Genomic DNA, 13,346 nt, shown 5'->3' with positions numbered 1-13,346 from the left:
AGGAATGAATGTGCACTTGTGTGTGAGCGAGCGTGTGCAAGCCTGCATGTGTGTGTGCATGTATGAGCGTGGCTGTGCACGTGTGTGTGTAATGTGTATATGAATGGAAATGTGTGCACGTATGTGTGTAACATGTGTATGAATGGAAATGTGTGTGACTAGGTGTATTGGAGATTGAGTGTGATTGTGTGTTGGTGAGCAGTGTGTGTGTGTGAGCGTGCATCCCAGCACTGTTGCAGCCACAGTTTCTTTGGACCCTGAAAACTGTCCGGAACTACAGGGCAAGGTAAGGTGCGTTTGTTTATTTGTCTATAAAACATTACATACATTTCCCTATTGTACAAAGACTAGAGAGAAAGAAAAATCAAAGAAAAATTGAAAAATCAGAAATAAAGGAGAAAAGATGTGTCCCCCAGCCCTACCACAACCTGTTTCCTCCCAGTCCTTTATCCTGGGCATCTCTTTTCTCTTATGAACACAGACGCATTTCTCCTCCTACCTTTTCTCTGAGAGTGTATTTTGAGCAGGTGCTTTGTTGAAGAAGGCACAGTAGTTCATGCAGCAGATGATTTTCATGCATTTCCGTAATCTCCTACTAGTGGACATTTAGGTGTTTGACAGCTTTTGCTGTTAAAACAGCAATGAAAGTATTCATTTCCCCATTTTGCAGGTTAGGAAATTGAGGCTTAGAGAGGTCTAAGGGCCCCATAGCTACTAAGTGAGGAAGCCAGAATTTGAACTCAACTGCCTTTTTTGACTGTACCACGTGTGAGAGTGTGAGACCACGGATGCCGGTTTGAGTTTGCGCACTTCTTATAAGTAAAGAGAACAACTCAGAGCTGCAAGTTGGGCAGAAAGGGCTTGGAAGCCAAACCACAAACTTACTTTCTTAGAAGACAGGGCTCCTGGGTGCAGGTCAGTTCTTCATCCCTCAGGGCAGATGACTGAGGTTGGAGGGTCTGGGAAAGCTCCCAGAGGGAGGGGCTCCAGGAAATGGGGATCCAGCCCAGCCTGGATGGGCTGGCTTGATGGAGACCCTTCAAGCTGTGCCCTGTCCCCAGCCACTGGGCATCCTGTCCATCCTGGAGGAGGAGTGTATGTTCCCCAAGGCCTCAGATGCCAGCTTCCGGGCCAAGCTCTATGATAACCACGCGGGGAAGTCGCCCAATTTCCAGCAGCCACGGCCTGACAAGAAGCGCAAATACCAGGCCCACTTTGAGGTGGTTCACTACGCGGGCGTGGTAGGTGCCTGTTGAAACCCCAGCTCTTGAGCTCTCTCCTCCCTCCTCCGGGTTCCCCCACCTCGGTTCAGCCCCCGTCTGGTCTGTGGCAGGTGCCTTACAGCATCGTGGGCTGGCTGGAAAAAAACAAGGATCCACTGAATGAGACGGTGGTCCCCATCTTCCAAAAGTCACAGAACAAGCTCTTGGCTACTCTCTACGAGAACTATGCTGGCTCCTGCTCTAGTGAGTACAGAGGGATGAGATTCTGTAGGGGACTCACAGAGGGATGTCCTTTGGAGTGGTGACTGGTCCCATGTCTCTCCTAGCCGAGCCCCCCAAGTCTGGGATGAAAGAGAAGCGTAGGAAGGCAGCATCATTCCAGACGGTGTCCCAGCTCCACAAGGTGAGGCCCAGTCTAAGCCTCGTGCAGGCCCTCACCCTGCCGCCTCCACCCCGTCCCGGCTCCCTGCTCTGTCCCCTGCACCCTGGGCGGGCGGCTGTTAAGACTTGCAGTGATGTTTAATTCCTCTCCACGTGAACATCACAGCAAGTCTGTGCTGCTTCCCGTCCCCATGCTGCCTGGGCAGGGTTTGCGGGAGGATGGGGCCGGAGCCACAGGGATTGGGTTGGGGAGTGAAGACTTTGGTGATGGTAACGGGGACCCAGTCAAACAGAAGAGGGCAAAGGGTCACAAGGAGCAGAGTGAAAGGGCAGCACTGCAGAGACACGCTTAGGCACCTACTGCACAGTCCTTAAGGGGCTCATCCACTGCGGTTTCCAATTCTGCTTCTCTGCCCTCTTGTGCTTTCTCCCCTCTCCTCACCCCCAGGAGAACCTCAACAAGCTGATGACCAACCTGCGGGCCACACAGCCCCACTTTGTCCGTTGCATTGTCCCCAATGAGAACAAGACCCCAGGTAGTCACCCCAGGGTGGGTTGGTGGCACGGGGGCACATTGGAGGGAGGGGACAGGGCAGACTGGAAGCGGGGTCTTGCCCCCTCCGCAGGGCCTGCTCAGCCTCAAAGTGAGCCCTGTGTCTGGACTCCTCGTCTTTTCTGGGGCATGAAGTTGTGTCCATTGACCTCTAATCTTTTCCTTTAACCCCCACCATGTCCAGGGGTCATGGATGCCTTCTTGGTGCTACACCAGCTGCGTTGCAATGGGGTTCTGGAGGGGATCCGGATCTGCCGACAAGGATTCCCCAATAGGCTGCTTTACGCTGACTTCCGGCAGCGGTGGGTGTCTCCCTGCCCCAGCCCTGGTTCCTCCCCAGCTCCAGCCTGAGGGGGTGGAAGGGCACCGAGGAGGATGCAGGGGCACTGGGGAGAGGGCCAGAAGGTATCCCAGTGGGAGATGCTGATGGCTGAGACCTGGGGGTGGGCGGTGGGCTCGGGGGAGAAGTGAACAGGCTCAGGGTAAATATTGGAGGTGCAGCCAACAGGCCTTGCTACTGATGAGTTGGATGAGGAGTAAGAAAAAGAAAAGACAAGGGTGACTTCTGGTTGTTTAGCCTGAGCAACTGGGGAGTTGGTGGTAGATTTACTGAGAAACCAAGATAGGATTTTAAAAATTTTGTGGGGAAGTAGGAGGAGAGTGGACTGAGCTCTACTTTGAACATGTCAGCTTTGAAATGTCTCCGGCAGGGAATTCCCTGGCAGTCCAGTGGTTCGGACTCCGCGCTCTCACTGCTGAGCGCCCGGGCGTTCGATCCCTAGTCGGGGAACTAAAATCCCACAGGCCACACAGCATGGCCGGAAAAAAAAGAAATGTGTCCAGCAGATAGGAAAGTTGAGGGGGAGATTGGATTTGTTAGTCTGGAGCTCAAGGGTCAGGGGGCAGGCAGAGCTGGAGGTAGATTTGGGAGTTGAATGAGGGTTCACGTGGACTAGACTTTATGTAATGGCTGGCACCAAGTGAGGGCTCAGTCCGTGCTGTTAGCCCCTCTGCCTTCCCTTTATAGGTTTGATTTTTGTCAGGCTGCAATCGTGCACAGTTCCCTCCCCCTTCAGAAGTAACTGGGGCCATCCACGCTGACCATTATACTTGTGTGTCCATACAAATAATGTACACATGGGTGCACGCACACATGTTCTCTTTGTTTTTCCCTGTAACTATATGTCTTGGAGATTGTTCCTTATTAATAGACATAAGTCTGCATCATCATCCTTTTTTTTAAAATTAAGACTTTCTTTTTTTAGAGCAGTTTTAGGTTCATAGCAAAATTGAGGGGAAGGCACAGAGATTTCCCATAAGCCCCTGCCCCCACACGTGCACAGCCTCCCCCGTCATCAGCATCTCCCACCAGAGTGGGACATTTGTTACAGCTGATGAGCACGCACTGACACATCCTAATCACCCAGAGTCCATAGTTGCCATTACAGTTGGTGTAATGGAACTTGGTGTTGTACATTCTAGGGCTTTGGATAAATGTATTGACACATGCAGCAGCATCCATTTTGTTATGGCAGTAAAATATCCCATAATCCAGTGAACCGTGCTTTGTTCATCAGTCCCTTAGGATGGGGCCTTTTTGTGTTTCTAGGGTTTTGCCTTCACGGTGTGGTCACAACAGCCTGACCCACACAGCCCTGTACACATGTGCAAGTGTGTCCCCTTTAGAAGTGGGTATGCCAGAACCCTTGCTCTTGTTGATTAGAATTCTCTCCCAAATGTTTCTTCAGTTTGTGATACGCTGTAACACATCACCTTCTTTACTTTTTTCGGCCTTCTGAAAAAAATGATAAATCATTAAAAATCATAAACTAAAAAATTATAAAAGTGCTGTATGCCTTCTGTAAATGCTGCAGGCTCTTAAAGAACTTAACTACTGAATGCATTTAAATGCTACCCAGGCTTTTAAAGCCGAGTATGCCCAGTCCTCCAGTGTCACAAGGCCGTCCCCCGCCGGCCTGTTCAGGGGGTGGCCCTCTGGAGCTTCTGCTCCGGCCTCTGAGGGGCCAGCCTCTTCAGTCGTCGGCTCCCTGCCCAGCACCCTCCTCTCCAGCCCTTCCTGCTCCCCCAGGTACCGCATCCTGAACCCCAGTGCCATCCCAGACGACACCTTCATGGACAGCAGGAAGGCCACAGAGAAGCTGCTGGCCTCGCTGGACATCGACCACACCCAGTACCAGTTTGGCCATACCAAGGTCAGGGCACAAGGGAATTAGGGCGCTGGACTGGATGTGGGCAGTCACACTGCAGAGGTCACGCAGGCGACTGAGGGTTACACCTACCGCCCACACCCCAGGTGTTCTTCAAGGCTGGGCTTCTAGGCGTCTTGGAGGAGCTTCGTGACCAGCGTCTGGCCAAGGTCCTGACACTGCTGCAGGCACGGAGCCGGGGCCGCCTCATGCACCTCGAGTACCAGCGCCTGCTTGGAGGCAGGTGGGTGTCGGAAGGGGGTGGGGGGGATGCGGGGGTACAGCCACTGTCCCCCAGCTCGCAGAACCCTCTGAACCCAGACTCTCTGAACCCTGTCATACCGTCCTGTGGATCACATTTCACCGTGTGGCTGCCTGCGTGCCTCCCAAGGGGCAAGGCTGTGGTTTGTGCCACGCAGCCCCCAGCTACCACTTCCTCACCTCAGAAGTTGGGGTAAGAGAACCTGCCTGTACTCCAGGCCATCCCAGAGTGTGGCCCGGAGTAGTAATAAGGGCATCTAGTGTTTCCCAAGAAACACTTAAGTGCCAAGCCCTGGGCAAGATACTTTATTTGAAGTTATCTCGGTTAAAGTACAGGACAGTCCTGAGAGGTAGGTGCCATGATCGTGTCTGTTCACTAGAGGGGGTGTCTGAGCAGAGGGAGCTTGTCCGCTGGCTTGTGGCGGGAGGTGGGAGGCTGGGATGTGAGCCCAGGCAGTCTGACCTTATATAAGAGCCCAGTGGCTTAACCGCCCCTAGTGTCTTCAGGACACTTGCAGGGGCCATTCAGGAGGGCTCCTGAGCTCCCACCCCGGGGGCAGACCTGTGTGACCTTGGGCCTTACCCTCAAGTTCACCTGTAAAGCAGAGGATTAGGACTTACTTGAGAGGCTGTTGGGAAGGTTAACGGGGTCCCACGCTGAAGTGCTCAGTGCAATGTCCGGCCCAGGGTAGGTGCTCAGGGAGCATCGGGGCTGTCATTATGAAGGGGCGGCACTGAACCTGCTGGCCACCTGTGGCTGCCCCTCCCCAGGGATGCCCTGTTCACCATCCAGTGGAACATCCGCGCCTTCAACGCCGTCAAGAACTGGTCATGGATGAAACTCTTTTTCAAGATGAAGCCACTGCTACGCTCGGCGCAGGCTGAGGCGGAACTGGCGGCCCTGCGGGCAGAGCTGCGGGGGCTGCGAGGGGCACTGGCCACCGCCGAGGCCAAGTGCCAGGAGCTGGAGGAGATGCACGTCAGTGTCACCCAGGAGAAGAACGACCTGGCCCTGCAGCTGCAGGCAGTGAGTAGGGGAGGGGCAGGGTTTCTTTCTGCGACTTGGTGCCCCCTGGCCCCCAGCCCCCTCAGAGAACCCCAGGCCGCTCCGAGGAAATACCATAACCAGATCCCCGGCCAGGGCGGAAATGGCATGCTCTGGGTGCTCAGGCCTCACCCGGGTCTTTCTTCCTATTCCGGAGGCTCATGGGCTTGTACCCGTGCATAGCCTCCCACGTTCCCAGTCTCCCCACCCAGTCTATGCACGTGTCCTAATGCTCTCACGCCTTGTGTCCCCGTGGCTTCCTGCAAAGCTACAGCGTAGCCCCATCTCCCCAGCTCTCCCCTCCTCTCCATCCCCGAGACAGCCCCATGCTCCCTTCTCTGGTTAAGGGCCACGGGAACCCAGGCAGCAGGTAACAGTAACAACCAGAGGGTAGAGATCAAGGGTCCGGATCCTCCCCAAGTCTACAGAGCCATTCCTTCCTTCAGCAAATACTTTGAGTGTCAGGCCCCATGGAAGCTCTGGAGATACATTGGTGGGAGAACAGACAGGCCTGGGCTCACAAACTCACCTGCTAGAGCAGGAGACGTTATGCAGCCAGGTAGTGAGGAAACAGTGATGGCAGAGAACCTGAGCCCTCCATGGCCGTGCAGGGCTCTCCCCACCCCCTCAGCCCAGTGTGGGCAGAACTGGCAGTTGGCTTCTCAGCTAGAGCCCTTGTTTGGGCCTTACTCTGGGTTGCCCCCAGCCTGTCTAACGTTCCCCTCTTGCTGCCCCGTCCATCCCTCTATCTGAGCCCTTATCCCACCACACTTGAACGCCTTCAGGGCCAAGAGCAGGTCTTCGGTGTTCCTTGGTCCCAGAGCCCAACTGAGCGTGTGTCCAGCCTCTGCACGGACAAATGAACTTGCTTTCCGGGGCCTGGCCTGGTGTCCCTGAGCTGCCTTGACCCTGCCCCATTCCCCATGTCCCCCTCCAGGAGCAGGAAAACCTGGCGGATGCCGAGGAGCACTGCCACTTGCTCATCAAGTCCAAGGTGCAGCTGGAGGCGAAGGTGAAGGAGCTGACTGAGCGGCTGGAGGACGAGGAGGAGGTGAATGCTGACCTGGCTGCCCACCGACGCAAGCTGGAAGATGAGTGCACAGAGCTCAAGAAGGACACTGATGACCTGGAGCTGACGCTGGCCAAGGCCGAGAAGGAGAAGCAAGCCACGGAGAATAAGGTGTGGGCCGGGCCGGCTGTGGCCCTGGGCAGGTGTCTTCCTCTCTGTGGGCCTCAATTTCCTCATCTGTCAAATGCTGCTGTTAATAGCAGCACTTCCCTCATTAGGGCGGTTGAGGATTCAGCGTGTAACTAGCCTGTGCTGGAGCTCGCCACAGGGCCTCGCCCGTAGTAGGTACTCAGCAAATGCTAGTGATTGTCATCCACCAGCTCCATGTCCCCCGGGTGCCTTCCCTCACTGAACCCTCCCAAGAGCCCAGGTGGTTCAAAGACTCGGGGTATTGACTCCCTCATACAGGAGGGGAAAGTGGGGCTCAGCAGGGTAAGCCGCTTACTCGGGTTCTCACAGGTGCTCCCCGATGAAGGCAGGACTAGGAAACAGCTGCTTAAACACCTGTGCATCCCCAAAATAGCTGGTGTCTGTTGATCTCTCACTCTGGGCCGGACACTGTGCCCAGGGCTTTGTGAGCATTTGCTCATTAATCCCTCGAGGAGGACGCTATAATCACCCCTTAAGGGTGAAAAAGTTGAGGCTCAGAATGAAGTGACTCGCCCGAGGTTCCCTGGCTCGAAGGGGACGGTTGCTGTGACATGGTGTGGCGGCCGCTCAGACCAGAGTGCAGGGGAGGCATCCCCATGGTGACCTTGGCCCTGACACAGGTGAAGAACCTGACGGAGGAGATGGCGGCGCTGGACGAGTCAGTGGCCCGGCTGACGAAGGAAAAGAAGGCCTTGCAGGAGGCCCACCAGCAGGCCCTGGGCGACCTGCAGGCTGAGGAGGACCGTGTGAGCGCGCTGGCCAAGGCCAAGGCCCGCCTGGAGCACCAGGTGGAAGACGTAAGTTGGGGCCACGGCAGCGGCTGTGCGGTGGGGCCAGGACAGCCGGGACGGTGCGGAGCCCACCCACCCCGTCCTGCCCACAGCTGGAGTGCTGCCTGGAGCAAGAGCAGAAGCTGCGCGTGGACACGGAGCGGGCCAGACGCAAGCTCGAGGGTGACCTGAAACTGACGCAGGAGTCGGTGACGGATGCTGCCCAGGACAAGCAGCAGCTGGAGGAGAAGCTCCAGAAGTAGGCGTGGGGGGGGGGGGCTCAGCCCCGACCTCCTGGCCACAGGGGGCTTCCTGAACCTGCACCCCGCTTCTCACCCCCCTGGACTCTAGTCGGTTCTGCATCACAGCAGAAGTTGAACCCTAGGGTGTAGGGGGTCACCAAGGGCCAGGATCTAGGGCTGGGGCTTGAGAGGGAACACAGGGATGAGGTCACTTAGGGCTGCTCCGGGCGAGGTGCCTCAGTCAGCGAGTGTGCTGGGGGCGGGTACGGAGGGGCCCCAGGCAGGTGGATGGGAGTTAGGCCCTGGGCCGGCTCATGCCCACCCTGTGACCTCCGGAAAGGACTCCGAGCTGAGTCAGCTGAACCTTCGAGTGGAGGACGAGCAGCTCCTTGGGGCCCAGCTGCAGAAGAAGATCAAGGAGCTGCAGGTGTGCGGGGGACGGGGGTGGGCGGAAACCCGGGTCGGAGGCCCCCGGAGGTGACACTGCCGCCTGCGCATCCCCAGTCTCGGGCAGAGGCGCTGGAAGAGGAGCTGGAGGCCGAGCGGGCGGCCCGGGCCCGCGTGGAGAAGCAGTGGGCAGAGGCAGCCCGGGAGCTGGTGGAGCTGAGCGAGGGGCTGGAGGAGGTGGGCGGCGCGTCCGCGGGGCGGCCCGAGGGCTGCTGGAAGCACGAGGCGGAGCTGGGGCGGCTGAGGCGGGAACTGGAGGAGGCGGCCCTGCGGCACGAGGCCACAGTGGCTGCGCTGCGGCGCAAGCAGGCGGAGAGCATGGCCGAGCCGGGCGAGCAGGCGGACAGTCTGCAACGGGTGCGACAGAAGCTGGAAAAGGAGAAGAGCGAGCTCCGCATGGAGGTGGACGATCTGGGCGCCAGCGTGGAGACCCTGGCCCGCGGCAAGGTGTCTGCCTCCTTCCTGATCCCGACCTCTGACCCGACTCTAGCAGCCTATCCTGACTGAACCCCTTCTGACTCCAGCAGCTGACCCCTGACCACCCGCTGCCAATCTGACTCCATACTAGTCCTGGCCCTACACCTGATCGGGACCCCTGACCCATTCACCTGACACCCAGCCTGAACCCCACACCAGTCCTGACCTCAAACCCTACCTCCTAAACTCTGTGCCCTGACTCCAGGGGATTTTTGACCCAGTATCCAATTCGAACTTCTCAGTCCTTGACCTCTGAATTCTGACCTCATACCTGTCCTGACTGTTCCTGTCCTTAATCCCAGCACCCAACCCTGACCCCTGACCTTTGTACCACCTAAGCTTGACAGCTGACCTCTGACCAGTGTCCCCAGCCGACTTCGGATTCTAGTGTCCTAACCTCACCTTGACGCACCGGCCTTGGGACTAGTACAGCCCTCTCTCACTCCTGACACTCATCTTTTAAGCCGTAGTCCAGCAATAGAATCTCTGACCCTGAACGTGGGGTTCTGTTCTCCCTTTGATTCCTGGGCACGTGTCTAGCCTGCTAGTTCCCGACTCCGGGTCCGCGTCTCTGACTGGCAGCCCTAGATCCTGCCCTGTGAGTGACAAACCTTTTCTGATCCCTGACCCCTGACCCCGGATCCCAGGCCAGTGCAGAGAAGCTGTGCCGGGCCTATGAGGATCAGCTGAGCGAGGCCAAGATCAAGGCGGAGGAGCTGCAGCGGCAACTGGCAGAGGCCAGCACCCAGCGGGGGCGGCTACGAGCCGAGAGTGGTGAGGCCGGGGGCTTGGCTGGGCCACAGCGGGGCTCAGTGCTGCCCCTCACCCACCTGACCTGCCGGCTCGCCCCTTGGCCTGCAGGGGAGCTGAGCCGCCTGCTGGAGAAGGAGTCTTTGATTAGCCAGCTGAGCCGTGGTAAGGCCTTGGCCACGCGCAGCCTGGAGGAGCTGGAGAGCAAGGTGGGCCAGCCATTGGCTGCCGCGGAGCAGGCGGCATGGGCACAGGGCCACTGGCCGGCCCGATGCTGAGGTCACTGGGCTCTCTGCAGGCCAAGAGCACGCTGGCCCATGCCGTGCAGGCTTCGCAGCATGACTGTGACCTCCTGCGGGAGCAGCACGAGGAGGAGGCCGAAGCCCAGGCCGAGCTGCAGCGGCTGCTGTCCAAGGCCAACGCCGAGGTGGCCCAGTGGAGGAGCAAGTACGAGGCAGATGCCATCCAGAGGACCGGGGAACTGGAGGAGGCCAAGTGAGTGCCTTGCGGGCCAGGCCGTCACCACACAGGGACGGCGCCTGCACCTCGAGCTGTCAGGGGTGAAGGGAGATGCGGGGCTCAGCTACGCATCCAGATCCTGTCTGCTCCCGTGGCCTAGAAAGAAGCTGGCACTGCGCCTGCAGGAGGCAGAGGCGGGGGTAGAGGCTGCTCATGCCAAGTGCTCGTCGCTGGAGAAGGCCAAGCTGCGGCTGCAGACAGAGTCGGAGGACGTGACCCTGGAGCTGGAGCGGGCGACCTCAGCGGCCGCGGCGCTGGACAAGAAGCAGCGGCACTTGGAGCGGGCGCTGGAGGAGCGGCGGCGGCAGGAGGAGGACATGCAGCGGGAGCTGGAGGCGGCCCAGAGGGAGGCCCGCAGCCTGGGCGCGGAGCTCTTCCGGCTGCGGCACAGCCACGAGGAGGCTCTCGAGGCCCTGGAGACGCTCAGGCGGGAGAACAAGAACCTGCAGGGTACGACCCACCCCAGGGTCAGAGCCACTCTGGGGTCACTGGGAGTCCCTCAGGGTCACACAGGGTGATGGGGTTGGAGCATGAGCCGTGGGGGTGGCCCCTCAGTGCCCTGTCCACTCTGCAGAGGAGATCAGTGACCTCACAGACGAGGTCAGCCTCAGCGGGAAGAGCATCCAGGAGCTGGAGAAAGCCAAGAAGGCACTGGAAGGGGAGAGGAGCGAGCTCCAGGCTGCGCTGGAGGAGGCCGAGGTCAGGGGCGGGGTGGACACTGACCCGCTGCTCCCCGGCCTCCCCTCTCAACACACACGGCCCCACCACCATACGATCTGCTCTGCATCCCCAGGGGGCCCTGGAGCTGGAGGAGACCAAGACTCTGCAGACCCAGCTGGAGCTTTCCCAGGTCAAGGCTGAGGTGGACCGGAAACTGGCAGAGAAAGACGAGGAGTGCGCTGACCTGAGGTGCGGGGCCGGGCTGTCCCTCCTCCCCGGGCCGACAGCCTCTCCCATCCCAACCACCTGAGAGCAGAAGGGCAGGTGATGTTGGCTGAGCCCCACTGTGTGGGGGACTGGCACAGACACCTAATGTCCCCATACCCACGACCCTCTTAGGTGGGGACTATCGTCCACAGTTTGGAGGTGAACCTCGGAGAGGCCAGAGGACTTGTCCAAGGTTACACAGTGGGGGTAGAGCCAGAGTTCAGTCCCTGTCTGTCTGCTCTGGGGCCTCACTCTTGCCTGTGAAATTGCTCTGATGGGCAGCAGGCAGGCAGACACAAGGGGCTTGAAACCGGGGAGAGGTCACTTATTCCCCAACTGGCTTCATGTCTCCAGTGTTCCCTGCGTGTCTGTAAGCAAGTCCCTCGCAGGCCACGACCCCTCCTTTCATCCCTCCTAACTACAGGCGCAACCACCAGCGGGCAGTGGAGTCCCTGCAGGCCTCCTTGGATGCAGAGACTCGGGCCCGCAACAAGGCGCTACGGCTCAAGAAGAAGATGGAGGGCGACCTCAACGACCTGGAGCTGCAGCTGGGCCACGCCACCCGCCAGGCCACGGAGGCACAGGCCGCCACGCGGCTGCTGCAGGCCCAACTCAAGGAGGAGCAGGCGGGGCGGGATGAGGAGCAGCGGCTGGCGGCCGAGCTCCACGAGCAGGCACAGGCCCTGGAGCGGCGGGCCGCCCTGCTGGCCACGGAGCTGGAAGAGCTGCGGGCCGCCCTGGAGCAGGCCGAGCGCAGCCGGCGGCTGGCGGAACAGGAGCTGCTGGAGGCCACCGGGCGCCTCAGCCTCCTGCATTCGCAGGTGAGGACGGGGGTCACAGGGGTGCACGGGGCAGGGGCCTGAAGGCCGACTCTAAAGCCCTGCCCCCCCTCAGAACACAGGCCTCCTGAGCCAGAAGAAGTAGTTAGAGGTGGATTTGGCCCAGCTGAGCGGGGAGGCGGAGGAGGCTGCCCAGGAAAGGCGGGAAGCCGAGGAGAAGGCCAGGAAGGCCACCACCGATGTGAGGCTGGGCCGGGACCGTGGGGGCCCCCGAGCAGAGCCCGAAGGGACTTTGACCCCCGACCACGCCACCTCCTCCCGCACAGGCCGCCATGATGGCAGAGGAGCTGCAGAAGGAGCAGGACACGAGCGCACACCTGGAACGGACAAAGACGACTCTGGAGCAGACGGTGCGGGAGCTGCAGGCCGGCTTGAGGAGGCAGAACAAGCCGCCCTCCGTGGCGGGAAGAAGCAGGTGCAGAAGCTGGAGGCCAAGGTGTGTGCGGCCCTCCCAGTCCCTTGCCCTGCAGGGTGGGCCACCCGAGGGCAGGCTGAGGGCACCAGGCCCACTGGCTGGCTGCTCGCAGGTGCGGGAGCTGGAGGCCGAGCTTGACGCGGAACAGAAGCAGCACGCCGAGGCCCTCAAGGGGGTGCGGAAACCCGAGCGCCGGGTCAAGGAGCTTGCGTACCAGGTGGGTGACCAGGTCCACCTGTGGGGGCAGCCCTGGAGCTGTCCTGGTTCGGGCAAGACCTGAATCCCCTTTGCCTGCCCAGGCCGAGGAGGACAGGAAGAACCTGGCTCGCATGCAGGACCTGGTGGACAAGCTGCAGAGCAAGGTCAAGAGCTACAAACGTCAGTGTGAAGAGGCGGTGAGTGCATGGGGGTCTGAGGATGCCTGTGGTCACCCAACTTCTAAGCTGGCCCCAGGCTCTGCAGCCAGGTGGGATGCCAGCAGCCGGTCAGGCCTGCTCCATCACTGGGCCGTGGATTCCCCCCGTGTTGGCTTAGTGTGTAGGTTGGGACAGTGACCCCACTGCCCAGCGAGAAGACACGTTTCTAACAGCTCCGCCAAGACATGAGACCTAGCGCTGTCTCTGAAGGGACCGCGTGCGCCTTCCCCTTCCAGCCAGGTCTGGCACACGGGCACCTCTGGAAGGAGTGGCTCCCCCGCTCCTTCCTGCTGTGGGTACTGGCGACGGGGGAGGAGGGCCGCAGGCAGTGGTGGTGGAGCAGAGGTGAGGACCCGGAGAAGCCAGCCCCTTCTGGGGGTGCTGACCCTTTCAGTGACCAAAGGGTGAGCGGGCCTGCCTGTGCCCCCAGGAGCAGCAGGCCAACACTAACTTGGCCAAGTATCGCAAGGCCCAGCACGAGCTGGACGACGCGGAGGAGCGGGCGGACATGGCGGAATCCCAGGCCAACAAGCTGCGGGCGCGGACCCGGGACGCCCTGGGCCCCAAGGTGAGGAGTGGTGTGGGGCACCCACCCTGCCCTCCACGTGGGGGGCAGCTCACCCAGGAACCCCTCTCCCCTTAGCACAAGGAGTGA

General features: G+C 59.8%; 1 protein-coding gene across 1 annotated transcript in view; it reads left to right on the top strand.

Moving 5' to 3' along the window:
* Positions 1-13,346, top strand: part of MYH7B (myosin heavy chain 7B) — a 21,985-nt gene extending 8,639 nt beyond the window's left edge. Inside the window, 27 exon segments of the mRNA XM_007447813.1 lie at positions 1,062-1,241; positions 1,334-1,460; positions 1,550-1,626; positions 2,053-2,140; positions 2,342-2,459; positions 4,247-4,370; positions 4,472-4,608; positions 5,397-5,652; positions 6,608-6,850; positions 7,510-7,686; positions 7,773-7,922; positions 8,242-8,328; positions 8,406-8,795; positions 9,473-9,599; positions 9,687-9,802; positions 9,874-10,070; positions 10,195-10,544; positions 10,669-10,793; positions 10,888-11,003; positions 11,446-11,842; positions 11,916-12,041; positions 12,127-12,223; positions 12,226-12,296; positions 12,388-12,492; positions 12,575-12,670; positions 13,122-13,259; positions 13,335-13,346. Coding sequence (XP_007447875.1) covers positions 1,062-1,241; positions 1,334-1,460; positions 1,550-1,626; positions 2,053-2,140; positions 2,342-2,459; positions 4,247-4,370; positions 4,472-4,608; positions 5,397-5,652; positions 6,608-6,850; positions 7,510-7,686; positions 7,773-7,922; positions 8,242-8,328; positions 8,406-8,795; positions 9,473-9,599; positions 9,687-9,802; positions 9,874-10,070; positions 10,195-10,544; positions 10,669-10,793; positions 10,888-11,003; positions 11,446-11,842; positions 11,916-12,041; positions 12,127-12,223; positions 12,226-12,296; positions 12,388-12,492; positions 12,575-12,670; positions 13,122-13,259; positions 13,335-13,346 — 4,227 coding nt within the window.

Source organism: Lipotes vexillifer, unplaced genomic scaffold (genome assembly GCF_000442215.2).
Source record: "Lipotes vexillifer unplaced genomic scaffold, Lipotes_vexillifer_v1.1 scaffold397, whole genome shotgun sequence".
NCBI lineage: Eukaryota > Metazoa > Chordata > Mammalia > Artiodactyla > Lipotidae > Lipotes > Lipotes vexillifer.
This window is presented reverse-complemented; position numbering and strand designations above follow the sequence as displayed.